The following is a 17,338-nucleotide window of genomic DNA, read 5'->3' as shown; positions in this document are numbered from 1 at the left end:
AAGTTTTTGTGAACTTCAAAGTGCTATTTAAATGTAAAGCTTTATTGTTAATAATTTGCATTTCATATGACATAATATTATATGTCTGTTTTGCAGCTGCCTTTTTCTCATTGCAGATTTCCCTTTTGCAAATACAGACATTTACTGTTTTGTTCATTTTGCTGCATTTGGAGCAATCTTTTTTGAGTTGACCTCTGATCAGCTGTCTCTGCCCATCTGTGCCTGTCAAAATGTTACTCTTTTTTCAAAGCCTGTCCTAGACATTCCCTTTTTTCCATGAAATCTTTCTAGTGCTCCATAATTGTCCCTTGACATCTTAGAGTTAAAGCTGCATTGTCCTCGGCTGTGGCATTCTGTCTTTCATTGAGTGGTCTGTGTATTTTCCATATTCCACCTCCTGACAGAATTAAGGCGTCAAGACAGCAAGGATGTTACCCTCCTCATTCTGTGTTTCCTGGTGTTTCTTTTCCAGTGCCAAAGTCTGAATTTATGTCCCAGGCACGTAGTGGGTGAGCTAGGGCTGAGATCCTTAACCTGCTAGCCTGTACAGCCACCTGCACAGAATAGGGATGATGCTGATGCCTTTCTGGTAAGATTGCAGGGGACGTGTAAAAGAAAACAGTAAATGTGATAGTAGCGTAAAGCACAGTGTCTGGCATTTAGTAAGTATTCAGTAAAATATTAGTAATCATCAATATTGCAAACATTTCTTGTTCAGGGTCATAATCTGTTTTTCATTGTTTCGTGTTTACAAAGGGAAGTCACTTTTTTTCAAAATGCATTCTACAGTGTAATTCACAGTATGGGGACCATTTAACGGGTATGTGAATGATGATTAATGTACAGTGTACTTTTGATTTTTCAATACTGTATTAAAATTATGTCTCTGTGATTTATTTTTTTAAATCCTATAAATTATTAAGCAAAAGACAGCCCCGTTGCAAATTGGGTAAGAGATATGTCCAGGCAGCTTACAGAAAAGGAGACCTAAATGGCCAGTAAACAGATGTGAATGCTTAATTGAATGCATCAACTTGACTGGCCCATAGAGTGCCCAGGTATTTGGTAAGAGATTATTGTGTTTCTGTGAGGGTGTTTTGGATGAAATAAATATTTAAATGGGCACAAAGCAGATTGGCTCCCATAATGTGGGTAACCCTTATGTAATGAATTGAAGGCCAGAGTGGAACAAAAAGACTGAGCTTGCCCCCAGCAAGAGGAATTCTGTAGCCGACTGACTTGGACTTCATCTATAGCATCATCTCTTCCTGCCCAGTCCAGCCTGCCTGCTCACCGTGCAGAGTGAAAGAAACATATAAACCTCCATGTGTATCTTTGTATATGTATGTGCATTTATGTGACGTCCTGTTGGTTCTGTTTCTTAGGAGAACCCTGACTGATAGAAGAGATGAAAAGATTTTCAATTAAGAAATGGTCGGGAAGATGCTAATTAAAACCACAACTCAGATTGGTAAAAAGCAAAATGGTTCATGATGCTATGAGCTAGGAAGGAGGTGGAAAGTAGAAACTTTCCTATAACAAAACTGGTACAGCTGCTTTGGATGGGAGTTTGACAGTGTTTTATTGGAGTTATAGATACGAAAATGGTTTGACCTAGCAGTTGCACATTTAGGTTAAGATTAATAATAGGTTGGTCACCAAAATAGGATTACATTAAATATTAAAAATATGCCCTAACCCTTACTTTTGTTTTAATGTAATCCTCATAAAAATCATTTCATGATCCATTTTTATTTTTGGGTTATTTTACTATGGATATTTGTGTATGCCCTACCGTATGGGCTGGGCTCACAATGGCTTTTCTGCGCAGACTTGTAGAGGGTTTTTAAAGAAATATATCAAGAATTCAAGTCACTATGGCCAGTATTGAAATTCTAGTATTAGCTAAAGAATGTAGACTAATTTCTATTATTGGTTTTGTTTTTTTTTGGTACTAAGACTTTTATGTCAGTAAATCACTAGACTGATTCTGTAAGGAGCAATACTGGTGTTCCAAGAGGATGTGTGTGTGCTGTATGTGAGTATTCTATATCATATGAGAGATAAAGTATCAGGTTCTCAAATATAAGGAAGAGAATATATCATACCTATCCACTTATGTGGTTAAATATGTAAGGTTGCTGCTTTGACCTCTTACATTTAGTTATCATAATTAAATAGCAAGTGATCTTTCTTAAATATTTAGTAAAAACTTAGAGCTTCGCACTACTTTGGTAAATGTCTTCCTATTACTTTCAAAATAACCGCTCCCTGGTGGTCTAGTGGTTAGGATTCGGCGCTCTTTCAAAATAACTGGCCTTCTTAATCTTTTACTTGAAATTAAAATATTTATTTATAGTTTAAAGTTTCAGTAAAAAAAAAAACCTTTCTTTGCTAAGGAGAACTTAGTAAAGTAAAAATTTACTTAAGTAAAAGTGAGTATATTTGGACTGAGGGAAGGGAATTATTATCTGTTTTTGAAAGCCTCTATTTTTATTTTAAAAAATACTTTATGGTAACATCAGTTAAAGTATTTGATTCTTTATTCCCAATAGAATTTAAGATAAAATTTTCAGGTCTTAAAGTTTTCAGAATCTTCAGATATCTATTTATTTAACTCACTATTTATAAATAGAACACTGTAATTACAAATGATTGTGCCATTGTTTTACAAATGGCAAGGCATGGCATGAAGTTTGTCATTTACTTTTAAATCGTTAGCTGAGGTTTAGGCATGGATAACCAAAGTTTTAAAAATTATACAGTGATTTCATTTAAATCAGTATGGCAAAAATTGTAGTTGTCTAATATAATGTACTTTTAAGCATTTTGTTGTGGTATGAAGTGAAATTTTGTGATAGTGTGCCACTGTCTTTTACCTAAGTGTATACACAGGAAGAAAGAGGTATATATTTTTAGTGAAATTCCCTGGCAATTGAGATGGGATTTGTATAGCCCCTCTGTAGTCCTTTCATACCCCCATTACTATTTGTGTATTTCTTTGTTTTGTTAATTACACCCTTTCACAACCTTTTCAGACCTTCATTTATTCTATATGAAGGTCATGGAATTATTTTTTAATATGCATTGATGACTTGCAGATTCTTTGGTAGTATCCATAGAACCTTTGTGCTTTGTGACATCAAGATATTATGTAAGCCCTATGTATTGTCTTTTCTTTTTTTTTTAAGATTTTATTTATTTATCTTTAGAGGGGAAAGGAAGGAGAGAGGGAGAGAACTGGCCTGCAACCCAGGCATGTGCCCTGACTAGGAATCGAACCATGGTTGCTTGGTTCCCAGGCCCGCGCTCAATCCACTGAGCTACACCAGCAAGGTTGTCTTTTCTTTTTTAATTAGCCCTTTTTTTATCCATTTTTCATTTTGTCAATGCTATAAACTTCCCTTTCATAAAAATGAAATCTAACAGCTTTGTTCTCATTTTCAGGTCCAATAATGTTTACATTTATAAGCCACACACACACACATATATACATATACATATATGTGTGTACATACATACACATATATGTATACCCGTATACATATATGTATATCCATATACATAAATACAAAGCTGTTCTCAAAGCTGATGCATGTAAAAATCAAAGGATGTAGTTAGTCATACGTCTGCTATGCATATACATATACATATGTACATATGTATATATGTATGTGCATATATATGTATTTTATGTACATGTATATGTATTTCAGTTTTATTACATGGGCATCTAAGTGGTTTTGGTGTTAGAAAACATGCAGACAGAAGTTATATGTACACAGCCTCTTTTGGGTAAAGATGGAACCCTTACAATCAACATAAATATCAAAGATTCTGAGAGAAACCTTTAAGTCATATCACTTTTCAATGAAACTCAAATTCATTATTTTATAGTAAGTTTTAATAACAAGTGATTTTTATTTTCTGTTATATAAAATCTCTATTTATATATCATCAAGTTGGGGTATTGGAGTTTTTCCTTACTCCAATAGTGATGATCTTCAGATACATGTGAATACTTTTTCACATAAATAGTCTCCAAATATTACTTTTATTGTTTTTCTGAAATTCAATAACTGGGCATCATTATTTTATTTTATTTTATTTATTTTAATTATTTCAGTTAATTATTAATTCTAAGTCTGGCAACTCATTTTTTGGGCCTTTCCCTCACTAGACTTTGAGCTCCTTCAGTGAAGGGGGCAATTGTACCCTGGTTCATGTATACCTAGTTGTCCTGTTCCCATGATAATCTGGTGATTTTTGTTGACTGAAAGAATGAGCTCTATAATTACCTGTAATGTTTCTTTATGTGAGTATGTATGAAGCAACTTCGCTGTACTGAATTTGCCCTTTTACGTGAATTAAATTCATTGAAAAAATCATGTTTCAATGAATAGTTGCAGATCTCAACCTTTTATCTCCCCTTCTCTTCCCTTCGTCATCTCTCTTCTGCTTCTCTTTCCAGCTCTTACTATAATTAGCTAGCATTAACAGCAAATGTTTGCTTTAGTTAAATTATTCAGAACATTTATTTTACTTGTCAAAGGTTAGATCAGGTTGTTGTTTGAACTGGTAATTAAATGCAGCCTAATATTGCTCTCGTATTTATATGCACTATAAGTCTAGTTCCTCATCATTCTGTATAATTTTACGCTGTTCAGGGCTGACATTTCAAAAAGGTTTTTGATTTCATGGAAAAGAAAACATTCTGAGTAATCTAGTTTGTTATCTGATGTGAATGTCCAAAGTTATGGTTGAAAGCCAATACCACATTTCAAAGCTGTTATAACCTGAAGTGTCATAATGTTAATTTTCACCAAGTAGGATAAAGAATTAAGCTCACCGCTTATTGAATTTGCATTTGATATGAGGATCAGTGCTATGGTTCTTGTCCCCTAGTTGGTGTTGGATATGTAATTGTTGCCAGTGAGATTTTTAGGTTATACTAAACAGTGTAGAGGATGGCTCAGTTCCTGTAGCTCAAACAGGTAATCTAAGGTGATATTTGTTCCTACAACATACTCCAAGATACATTTAAGTCATTTCAATTTGTATGATTGTGTGTGAGAAGAAGTATAACTCAGTCCTCATATTTGGGAATTATACTATTTTGTATCTTTTGGGTTTTATTGATTGGTTGAATAATTGATTTTTTCAAGTTCTTGTATGCTAGTACCTTGTAGTGGAATGTGCCCTCCATCATTAGACAGAGTGGAAGTTAGTGAGAAAGCACCCATTATACTAAAGAATGGTTAACATTAGTGTGGAGCTATACATGAGGTTAGTGGGCATCCGAACCAAGTCGGGGGAAGGAGAGCTCAGGGAAAGTGACTTCTGAGCTGAATTTAAGAACAGGGAACAAGCAGTTGGTTAGGCAGAGAAAATGAGTAGTACCAGGCTGAGCAGACACATGCATGGAAGTTCTTGGGTAATGAGGTTGGTATAGCCGAAGAAAGATTAAACACAGTGAAGCAGCAGATGTTTCCTCCTCTTCACGTGAAAGTATTCAGTGGCTTCCATTGCCCTTAAGAAACAGCTCAGAATCTTACGTGTGGTGTATAAGCCATGTCTTATTTTTAAAAATATGTTAAAGATTGTTTGTTTGTTTGTTTGTTTGTTTTTAGAGAGAAGGGAAGGGAGGGAGAAAGAAAGAAAGAGAGAGAATTATCAATGTGTGAGAGAAACATTAATCAGTTGCCTCTTGTACGCCCCCAACTGGGGACCTGGCTTGCAACCCAGACATGTGCCCTGACTGGGAATTGAACCAGCGACCTTTCGATTCATGGGCCAGCATTCAGTCAACTGAGCCACACCAGCCAGGGCAGCCATGCCCTATGTAGCCTTTGCCTAGTTCCTGAGACTGATTCTCAACCGCGCTGAGCCTGACTCCTTGCGACTGGCAGTGGAATGTGCGTGCGCTGTCTGTCCTCCGAGCCCTCACACGTGATGCTTCCTCTGCTGAGAGCGCCCTTCCTCCCGTCTCCAAGCCAGTCTTACTCTCTGTTTACGACCTGCACCACCTTTCAGTGACCAGTATACCTTGTAAACATCAAAGGATGTAGTCAGTCATACATCTGCTATCTTATGAAGGATTTTAGGTAGTAGTATTGTCAGTGAACTGTAACCATGAATCTTGGTTCCACTGTTGTTTTTGGTATGTATTCCCACACATGATCTTATGTAATCCTCATGTCGGTCATGAGATAGGTATTATATGAGATTAACAAATAAATAAAATTTGTCTTTAATTACAAAAACACCATCCTTTATTTATAATTTAATTTTTTTCTCAAGAGAAAATAGGTAATTAAAATAAAAATAAAGACATCTTTTAAAATGGTAGCTATAGAGTTATATAGCATACGTTCTTTGTGTTTGTTTTGTGTATGTGTGTTTTTTAATAAAATTGATTTAAAAGATTACCCACCTGATATCATCTACTTGATATCAGATATAAACCAGACATTACCCTAAAGTACTTTCAACCTCTCCTTTTATCATTGAAATACTATTTATTTTGGGGGGGAGGGGGTAATGTACATAAGTATACTTGAAAATTATAAGTTACCTTTTTATGAACTTCATTAATTTAGTTCATTAGTTTGAATCAATGGTTTATGATATATTCTCATCATTGGCCTGCAGATGGTCTTTTTGTTATTTATTTATGGGTGGTTAACTTTGTAAAGGTTGTACATTGTATAAGAATTAGTGTGTTACTCTCTTTCAGAAGTTTTCTCAAAATCTGAACGTTTGCAGTTGAAATGCCAGGGTTCCTGCCAGTCTCACCCACGGTACGAGTGTGTTTAAGAGAGACTCCGTAGTCTAGCCCTGAGCAAGCAGTGGATTATTTTTTCCTGTGAGTGTGTGGGCTTGACTTGGAGTACAGATCACAGGCTAGGTGCACAGAATTCTTGCTGCCTTTGGTCTTTTCCTACTTTCAGCGGGAAAAGGGAGGGTTTGTAGCCAAAGGGCAAGGTTAAATATGATACTTTCCCATATTTTTTAGGATGTGGTAAGAGAAGATGGCAGAAGTAAGAAGTGTAGGTGGGCGAGGGCGCATGGGAGTGGCTGGTCCACAGGGAGCATGCGCTGTCTTCTGCCAGGCTGTGCGTCTGAGCCGGCCCTGAGCAGCAGCAAGGCCACGGGTGTGTCCACCTGCTTCAGGCTCTCCCGAGAGAGTGCGGACTCTTGCCTAGAGGAACCCGTCCTCGCTTATTTCAAGTAATTATTATTAGAAAATCTTAATTACCTAACGTCTAGTCTGTTTTATGGGTCCTATCTTCTCAAATATCTTTAATTCTAATCTCTTTAACATTTATTTTGTGCTAATATACTTCCCTTGCATGTACCTAGGAATTCTTGAAAAACCGATTTAAATTAATCATCTAACTTGGATTGAATTAGCTTTCCTCTCATTGTCTTTTTTGGACTATTTCAAATTGTTATCAGAAAGGCCATATAAAACAAGAAGGGTACCTTTCAGATATGGGACATAATAGTGGTGAATAAAATAGAGCTTTTGTATTCATATAACTGATGATAGGGTGTTGATGTAATATGTGGTAACAAGTTAGGTAGTGGTAAGTGTTACAAGAAAAGTAGATCCGCGTAATGGGATGAAGAGGAGGGGAAGGTGTTTGATGAATGTGGTCCTGTGACCATGGGTGACCTCACAAATAAGGGGACATTTGAGCCTGGCTTAAGGACAGTGGGGAAGAGAATCTTGTGACTACCTGGAACCAGGAAAGTAGGAAGGCCCCCTGTGGCAGGAACTTGCTGGGCACATTTGATAGAAACTAAAAAGAGACTCTTAGGGCTGGAAGGTTTGAGGGACTGGAGGGCTTGAGTGTCTAGGGGGAGAGTTGTGTGATAGAAGATCAAAGCAGTAGCCAGCGGCAAGATCCTGTAGAGTTTTGTGAAGATTTTGTATTTTGATCTCAATGAAAACGAAGCTATGGGACAGTTTTGAGCTGCGGTGACGACTCGAGCTGAGTTAAATTTTAAATGGATCCATCACTCTGGCTGCTGTGAGTAAATGGCCAATAGACGGCCAGGGTGGAAACAGGGAGACCTATGGAAGCAGTTCAATAGTCCATGCCAGGGATAGCAGTGACTTAAATGAGGGTGATTGTGGTACAGAATGGTTTGATTCGTGATTTTATTTTAAAGGTATAAAATCAATAAGATTTGCCACTGGGTTAGATATGCTTCAGGAAAAGTGTTCTCTGCTGATCTAATTTTGAGTCTATGCAGTCTAAAAAATAGCAACGTTTATTGAAGAAGATACAGGAAACTTTGTACATATGACAGTGACAACTCAGTCCCTTTCAAAGTAGGCACCTCGGGACCTCACACAGTTCTCCCAATTACCATCAGCTGCCCCATTTATTTTCCTGAATCTCATAGACGATGGCCTGAAGTCTCTTCCTTTTCAAAGGTGATTTTAGTTTGGGGAAAAGCCAGAAGTTTGCAGGCACCAAATCTGGGCTGTAGTGGGGCTGAGTCACCTGGGTGATTTGATCTTACACCAAAATGCTCTGCAGAACCTGATGCGTGGGCTGGTGCATTGTCGTGAGGAAGCCACCGATCACCAGTTGCCCATAGCTGAGGCCTTCTGAATCATCCCCAAAGTTTCTGCAGAGGAACGTTCAAGCTTAATGCAAAATTTGATGCAGGTTCATCACTGTACTCCCTCAGCCATTTTGAATGCAAAAGCCACACAGTACACACACTCACTCAATGGCATCTACTGCCCTCACTGACTACTACAGTGAAGTCGTCATTGTTCACCCATGCACATTCTAGCCCACTCTCCTTGGCTGCCAGGTTACGTAAGTGCCATACAAACTATTCTTGTTATATTAACAATGGCTGGACTTTTTCTGGACATACCTTGATATATGTCTGAATGATATTAATTGGCAGGAAATGAAATGGATGCATTCATAAACCTAAAGGGGCAGTGAGCTGTACTTTTGTTTAAGGGAGAGAAAGAAGTCCTATCTGGATGAATCATACTGAGGGGGGTGGGGTGACAAGGTAAACAGAGGATTAAAAATGGGCCTGGATATAGGCCCTCTTTACAGGGTTTGCATTTTATGCTAAGTATGTTAAGACACTATTTACAATGAAAAAAATTGCATTGGATGTTATGTGGTAATAGATTGTAGGATGTTAGGCTAATTTCAACTTGCAATAACAGAAAATCTCAATTGGGTTTTACAGGAAAGATTCTATTATTACATATAGCCAGAAGGCTAGAGGTAAGGTGAATCTAGAATTGAGTAACCCACTGTAATTATGAATATACATCTTTGTTGAAAGAAAAACCTCTAGAAGTCCCTGGGTGACTTCCATTCACATAGAATGGTTTATCCCAACCAGTCTGGCACAGGAAACTGGGACCATTATGATTGGTTAGACCAATTATGACTCATCCCCTGGGTATCTCTGGGAGCATGTGGCCTGAACAAAATTTGGGTTTTGTTGGAAACATAATCAAGAATGTTTGCAATAGCAAGGAAGAATGGAAGCTGGGAGACCAGTTAGGAGGGTACTGCAAGAATTAGGTGAGAAATGAATGCTAGGATCAGGGTGCCAGGAGTCGTCATATTCCAGAGATGAAGCAGATACTTGAATAAAAAATATTAACTCTCCAATGAAGTCTCCCATTACATAGCTTTTTGTCTATAAGAAGACTCTATACTAATGTTATTGACAGAAAAGTAGAGCAAACAATTCTTCATACTCTAGCTACTGGCATTTATTGATTGATACTATCATGTAGGCTCTGGTGGTACATCCCAGTGAGGGAAATGATGCTGTAGAAGACCAGGGTGAAAGTACTTCTGGCACTGGTCCACAGAAGAAAAGTAGGGTGCTCACATGATGTATAGCATTTAGAAATGTGGCTAGGAAGAGCCTCATCATGAGAAAAAGAAATATGAATAAAACTGTAGTGGGAGAAAAGTGTAAATAGTAAGTTTTTTTAAAAGATTTTATTTATTTATTTTTGGAGAGAGGGGAAGGCAGAGAGGAGAGGGTGAGAAACGTCTGTCGGTTGCCTCTTACATGCACCTGCAACCCAGGCATGTGCCCTGACCTGGAATCAAGCTGGCACCCCTTTGCTTTGTGGGAGGACACTCAACCAACTGAGCCACACTGGTCGGGGTTGCAGAAAGCTGCTTTGGCTGGACAGCATCAGAGCAGGCTTCTTAGTTGTTGGTCTTTCCTCAGTGATGTTACTTGGTACTGTAGACATTGGTGTAATGCAAATCTGTAGCATTTGGGAATTAAATCACTTCCAATTTTGACACTGATAGTGATTCCAAAAGGCAGTGTGCCTTATTCATAAGTGATAATTTAGTTGAGGCATATATAAACTATGCTTACATCCACAGCTTATTTGTTATTTTCTCACTAGATACACATTTACTTTTGGAGGGTGATTTGGGAAGGCACATATACCTTGCAACTTAAAGGGCTTATTAAATTTATACTCCTAGATTTGGGGAAAGATTGCATGGTAGAAGAACTAGAATACTTTGCATGGCATTATAACAATAAAAACTTTATCCTCAAAATCCTGGATTAATTTTTCTTAGGGCATTTATTAAGTCATTGTTACATCATTTGAGGTGGTTTTGGTACTAATAATTGTGTGACCTTGAATAAGTTCCTTCTCTGGTTTAATTATCATAAAAGGAGATAATAGAATCTACCACACACAGAGTCGTTGTGAGGTGTAAATGCCTTTATATGTAAAAATGCCTAAACAGCGCCTACTTCCTAATAAATGCTGTTTTTGCAGTTATTATTAAATGAAAAGTGCTGTCTTTAATAAAGTATCTTTGGGTTTTCTAGCCCAACCACTTACTAATACACAAGGAATAAATGTCACATCCACCTCGGCTTTTACAAGAATCTCTCCACATTTTGGTCAGATGCTTCTGAAGATGGATTTGCACCAAAGGGAAGTTTTTGACAAAATTTCTGATTTGATTCTTATATAAAGAGCAGCCATTTGTTTCTTTTTCTTATACTTAACAACATCAACAGTTGAATATAAGTGGCTATATTATTATTATTGTTTTCTCTTTTCAAATATTACTTGTGCTTCCTGGTCTCCTAATTGCTTATTATAGTTACATTGATGTTATGAAAACCTGGCTGAATAGTTTAATAGCCACAGGAGGTGTCTGTAAAATAGGGGCAGTATATTTGGAAATAGTATTTTCGTGGCTGCATAGTAACAAAAGGTTTGGTCACTAGGCTGAGCTTTTCTAATTTATGATCTTGAGTATCTATCTGTTCATGAGAAATCTGAAGCCATCTGAACCACACTGTGGAGAACTTTTTCTCGACCATTTTAATGCTTCATAATGCCCTATTTTTCTCTAGGTTTATATGGGCCCAAGTGCCACTTTCTATGACTTTATAGCACTTGAATATTGAAGGGCCAAATATGTTTTTATTTTGTAGTGTAAAATATTTAAGCTCACCTATAAACCTTTCATATGTTTTAATCTACATATTTCTGATTAGGTATACTGTTTATATTTTCATAGTAGATTGTTTACCTTAAACATCTCATTCTGGTGGCCTGGAAATTGTAAGGATTAATTTTGTTTTAATTTTCTTAAAATTATTATGCTTAGTATATAGAACCTTATTGTAGTTCTGTGCTTCTTTAATAGGCAACACTTGAGTAGCACAATTGTGTGGTTGGTAAAAATGAATTAGGGTTTCAGGATTTTACCAATGGGTGATATTTAATATTGAATGACATGTATTAAGACAAATGCTTTTATATATAATTTATTTGGCATTGTAAATGCATTTGTCTTGCGAGAAACAGAACCCCTGTTGTCAGATGAAGTATTCTGGAAAGGTTTGGAGTAAATAAATGATAAAACTACTTTGATATACAATCTAACCAATATTAAATATTAAGACTTTCAGATGATTGATTTTAATAGTTAATTAACTTATTTAAAGTCCAGTGTAATCCTCTTGCATTAAAGATAGGCAGAATTTAAAAATGGAACTTAATTCTTTCTCTTTCTTTGTGCTTTCTCTCTTTCCTCCCTCTCTTGCTCCCTTTTCCTTTCTGTCTCTTCCTTTTCTTTCCTGTTCTTTTTCCTGTGTTCCCTTCTTCTCTCCCTTATAATTAAGACTTTAGAGCATCATTATTTCCACAATCAAATTTACTACTAGCTACCAACATTTCTAAACAAAGTTTTGTCAATTCTATAATTCGGTTACTCTGTCTCTTAATTATGAAAATATAGCTTCTATCAAAGTTTCTAGGTTTTATAGCTAACATGTCATGTTTTAGGTTATATACCTATCACAGTAAATGCATGCTCTGGTAGCAGACACTTATTCATGCTATATCATCTTCCCATTTTATAATCGTGCTTTGGAAATGGTTCATTTAAACTCCTTGATACAGTTTTCTTGTAAGAGATATCTTTATGTAAAGTAATATTACTCTGTCATTTGTGTTAGTCTTTAAGTTTACCATCAGTCAAGAATTTAAATGAATGAAGTATGCTTATATGAGCTGTGAATCGGATGTCTTTTGAAGACACAATTCAGAATGGTAATTCTCTGTTTCTTTATTAGAAACAATGAAAGAATGAATACAAGCTCCAATACATAGAACCTCAGGTTCAGAAGGAATACATTTTTTTTCTAGAGGCTTTGAGTATAGGATGCCATTTTAAAAAATAAAATTCTATTCAACTAACATGTTTTGTCTGTACAATGCTAATTAAAATTTCACTTAGAAACTTGTATTGCTTCAGTTTACATGAAAAATAGTAGTTTTGAAATTTTACTTAATGTATATTAAAACTGTTTTCTAAGATTTAGTGCTAAACTCTTACCTTTCATTAAATATTAACTGTTTCACAAGATTTTTTTTTCCAGGTAGATCACTTTTATCTTAAGATTTAATACTTCAAGAACCAAATTTGTGAAGTCAGTACAGCTGTCCTTAGTCGTAGCTTTGGATTTTAGATAGCACTTCCAGCGTAATATGCTAGTTCTGGTAACTGGGGTGGCAGTAAGAACCTGCGGCACAACCAGTTTGGAGGGCACAGTTTGGAGCGGTTCTGTATTTTGAGTTCATGTGAAGCAGGAATTGTTATTCACAGTAAGCGTAGCAAAGACCAGGATATTTCCGTTTTCAAGTATTGAAAGGTATATTGCTGTGCTTTCTGAATTAGAAAAAATAAGTTTCCCTTTACTTTTAAAAATATTTTGAGTACCATTTTTTGTTAATCAGGGAAATTCTAGAGACAGTTTGGTGTTATCTAAGAAAACTGAAACCCATCAAGTTTGGATTTGAGTAGTTATTTACATTTTGGTCATTATATATTTTTCTCTTTATAAATTTACATTGTGTGTAGAGAAGATTAAAGCATATCAGATATAGAAGTCTCAGTTTGTAATATAAATATCAAATGTAATCATCTATCTACTGTGAATTCAAAATGTTTATGCCATTTTGACTTTTCTAGCGATGACATTGAAATTTGAGGCAAATTCTTCTTTAAATCTTTATTTGAATTTTGTCAAATATTTTCATTTGGCCCAATATTTATAGGTAAAATTTTTATTAATAATAGTGATTAAAGTAAATATATATTCATTTGTTTAAAAAACCTTTAATATTCTGCTTTGTCATAGTCAAATATTTTTCACTTGTTGCTATAGCTACAAAACACAAATTGGCAAATTCTTAAGAAAATTACTTCACATTTAAAAACAACATTATATTGTGATTTTGTAAGATAATCACAACACCAGTAACTAACACACTTATTTTTTTTATTTTAGGAAGCTAAAATAGCCCTTCTTACTTAAAACAACAAAAAAGCAAAGCAACACCTATTTAATAAGTTACTTTTGAACTAGATTATTATTTTAAATTCATAATTAAAAGAATATTGTCCACATTTTTTATCAGGCTTCTTCATATTAGCTCTATTACTACTCAGCAAGTTGTCTTTATTTAATTAGGAAAGCATTTCAGCGACTCCATGGTAATCTGTAGACATAATAAATCAGAATATAGTGGATATCTGTATTATAATTTGGTGTATTTTTGTATTGTGGTTATTGGATATTACCGAAGAATTAACAATTTATAAAGAATTATTATTTAAGGTAATGATATAAATATATGCTATAGGAAATTAAAGAAATTTTAAGAAAATCTGGCATTTAACTTGGAATATGCATTTTTAAATGTTTACTCTTGTATTTTTAAGAGTATAATAAAATATGTAGAGGATATGAATCTTACATTAAATAGTTGTCCGTGGGCCAGATACAATTTTGAAATGTGTTTTGTTTCAAGAATTTTTGAAAAATTCTTTTTCTTAAAATTTAAATGATTTTCTAACATTTATGAGGAAGGAGATTTCACAGGAAATTCTGAATTTCCAGTTTGTCTTGGAAAAGTTGAAGCAGAGTAAAGGATGTTCCAGTTATTCACAGAACCTGTCCTTTGTACCCCGTTGTTTCATAGCTTGTCTATTTGTGTTATTGTCTAATGGAGTCAGATGTAGTGTAGGGGTAGAGAATGTGAGCTCTGTAGTAAAATAGGGTGGGTTCATATTCAGGCTTCAACACCTCCTAGTTATGTGACTGTAGACACATTACTTAATCTCTCTATACCTCAGTTTTTGGTTAGATGAAAATGATGAAGATATGTCATAGCATTGTTAAGAGGATGCAATGATGAGCTTTTGTTAGCATATATATTCATTGTTTAGTAGATGTTAGCTGTAAATAATCAGGCTTCTTGCTTGACCCCCTTAGGCATTCGAGTTGGTGATCCTTACTTTTCCCTAGTAGAGGGCTTCAGCAGAATTTCTCTGGTTCTGTTTTGTGATATAACTGATCATCTACATTTTGCTATTCTCTTCTAGATTATATTACCCAGAATTCCTTCTGTATAGTATTTAATATAAAAAATTCAATTTAGTAAAATTGAGGATCAGTGTTACTCAGTGATTCATGAGTCAGGCAGCATCCCATCTATCAATAGAGAGGAGCTCCAAGTTGTACAAAAGTCGAAGGCTTCTGTAGGCAGAATGGGGTAAGGGGTAGTTTGTTTCAGATTTCATTAATTTACCTGTGGGTGACTGACAGGCATTACTTATTGGGGATTACCTCACTAGTGCTGACCAGGTAATTCTAGGTTGACTGGTTAAAGGTTACATTCCTGGGAGAGGCTGAAACTGCAATTAAGTGAGGTATTAAGTCTTGGTTTGCTGATGTGGGATTTAGTTCAAGTGACTTCATTTTGTACTAATGAAACAATGACTTCGCTGTTTCTTCTTTAACAATTATAAGCATTTAATATGTGTTGATTGATTTGCGCACAACTACTGACAACCATCTAGATTTATGCATTTAGGATTTACAGTTTTCCCTAGTGTTGGTTTTGCCTAATCCTTTGCTTCTGTCAGTGTAGCTAGAAAGTTCAAAAATAATTTAATTTAAGAATCATTATGTAAATTGGAATTATTTACAGACATAACAATTAAAGAGGAAAACCTTCAAAACTATAAAAGAAAAAATAGGTGCTGATTTCTGTAATCTTGCCTTTGTAAACATATTGCTAGAGACAGAAACCATACAGGAGGTAGAGATGTATTTGAGTGCATGAAAATGAAAAAATTGCTTAGGTTACAAAAATGCCACATACTTTGAAGACAAACACAGTCTGAAAAAAATATGTGTCCTATGAAAAAGGTTTAATGTACTTAATATTTCAGAGCATGCTTAAAATCACGAAGCCAATCATAATAATAAATTCTATCCACACAGGACAATGCACATACGTCAGAGGAAACGTGAAGTCTTCGGTAACTTCGCTAGTTACCAAGCAAATGCAGTATTAAACTTTGACTGTCACTCTGGTCCATACCTGCCCCAAAGGAATTACCCATTGCTGTTGTTATGAAGGTCCATGAGAAATGAATTGTGTACTAGTATTTCTAGAGCAAAATTTGCCAAAAACACATTGTAAGGACCCATGGACAAAGACAACAGGGGTGAGGGCGGAAGGATTGAATGTGGAAGCTGGGGAGAAGTCTATAGGGCAGGGGAGAGTAATGAGGGGAAAATGCAGACAACTATAATTGAACAACAGTAAAAAATTTTTTTAAATATATGTTTGGGTCCAACAATTAGACTTACAAGAATTTATCCTAAGACAATAATGATGGATGTAGCACAGATATGACTAAACTAATGAGGCCGTTTATAATGTTGAATAATTGAAAATATTCTAATTGTTTACTAATAAGGAATTGGTTACATAAATTGTTATAGCTGAATAGTGGAATATTAGGATGCATCAGAAGTGATAATAGATTTTTATGGCAAGGAAAACACAATAATTTATATAATCAGTATATTTAGCATGATGGATCACATTAAAAGTACATGTGTGTATATACTTTCTAGTTTATATATATGTATAAATACGTAGTATATTATATTAAAATATTTATATATATATTTAATGCCCAAGAGAAAGGCAGAAAGGATGTGTAAAATAAACTGGAATGTCAACCGCAATACTTTTAGCTACTACAACTGTGAGTAATTTGTTTGCTATATTTTCTACATTGTGAAAGTTTCTGTTGTAAATGTTTTCTATTTTGGCAGTGAAACAAAAAGATATTACCAATGTGATAATAATTTAACTGAAAATTCAACTTTTTGTGCAGTTTACTGACAATATGATTGAGTATTGAGGTAAAGGTTACCAACAAAGTTCCAATTTGGGAAGAAAGTGTTGACACGGAAATTTAATGTCACTTTTTCAAATTCTTCGCATATGCTATCAGTGTGTAGCGACAGTCCCTGGAGCCGGTAGAAAATTTGTTAATGTCTGTAATGCTCATTTAATCATTTACTCTTGTATTTATTCCCAGTCATAGCAGAAAGAAAGAATGTTTATTATTTTTCTCTATTTTTCATCCTCCAGGTAATCACTTTTGCTGACCCTGTCCAGTACTCACAATGTATCACTCCTTGTCCGAAACCAGACATCCCCTGCAGCCAGAAGAACAAGAAGTGGGTATTGACCCCTTGTCCAGTTACTCGAACAAGACAGGAGGTGAGTTTTGTGTGCAGACACATTCCATGGTTACTGGGAACCCTAGCAGTTCAGTTAGTTCTGCCTGCCTTGAGTGTGTAATTCTGTGAAGGAAGCTTAGGGCAACTTCAAAGAACATTTCCCTGGATAGAGCACTCTGAGGAATAAATACCACAAAACGTCAACTTTTGTTTATAAACAAAA

The 17,338-nt window shown here is 35.4% G+C and overlaps 1 protein-coding gene across 7 annotated transcripts in view; it reads left to right on the top strand.

Moving 5' to 3' along the window:
- Nucleotides 1–17,338, top strand: part of TBC1D5 (TBC1 domain family member 5) — a 485,401-nt gene that overhangs the window by 168,601 nt on the left and 299,462 nt on the right. For 6 of the 7 annotated variants that reach the window (XM_053668967.1, XM_053668963.1, XM_037143968.2 and 3 more), the window contains one exon: nt 17,024–17,155. In XM_053668967.1, coding sequence (XP_053524942.1) covers nt 17,059–17,155 — 97 coding nt within the window. In that variant the 5' untranslated portion in view covers nt 17,024–17,058. Of the gene's footprint in view, nt 1–17,022; nt 17,156–17,338 lie in introns of all 7 variants that reach the window. The other variant, XM_053668964.1, reaches the window with a different exon arrangement.

This window comes from Artibeus jamaicensis, unplaced genomic scaffold (assembly GCF_021234435.1).
Source record: "Artibeus jamaicensis isolate MK-2021 breed Jamaican fruit bat unplaced genomic scaffold, CSHL_Jam_final contig_519, whole genome shotgun sequence".
NCBI classification, from domain to species: domain Eukaryota; kingdom Metazoa; phylum Chordata; class Mammalia; order Chiroptera; family Phyllostomidae; genus Artibeus; species Artibeus jamaicensis.
Note: the sequence above shows the minus strand (reverse complement) of the source record. Positions and strands in the feature narration are given on the sequence as shown.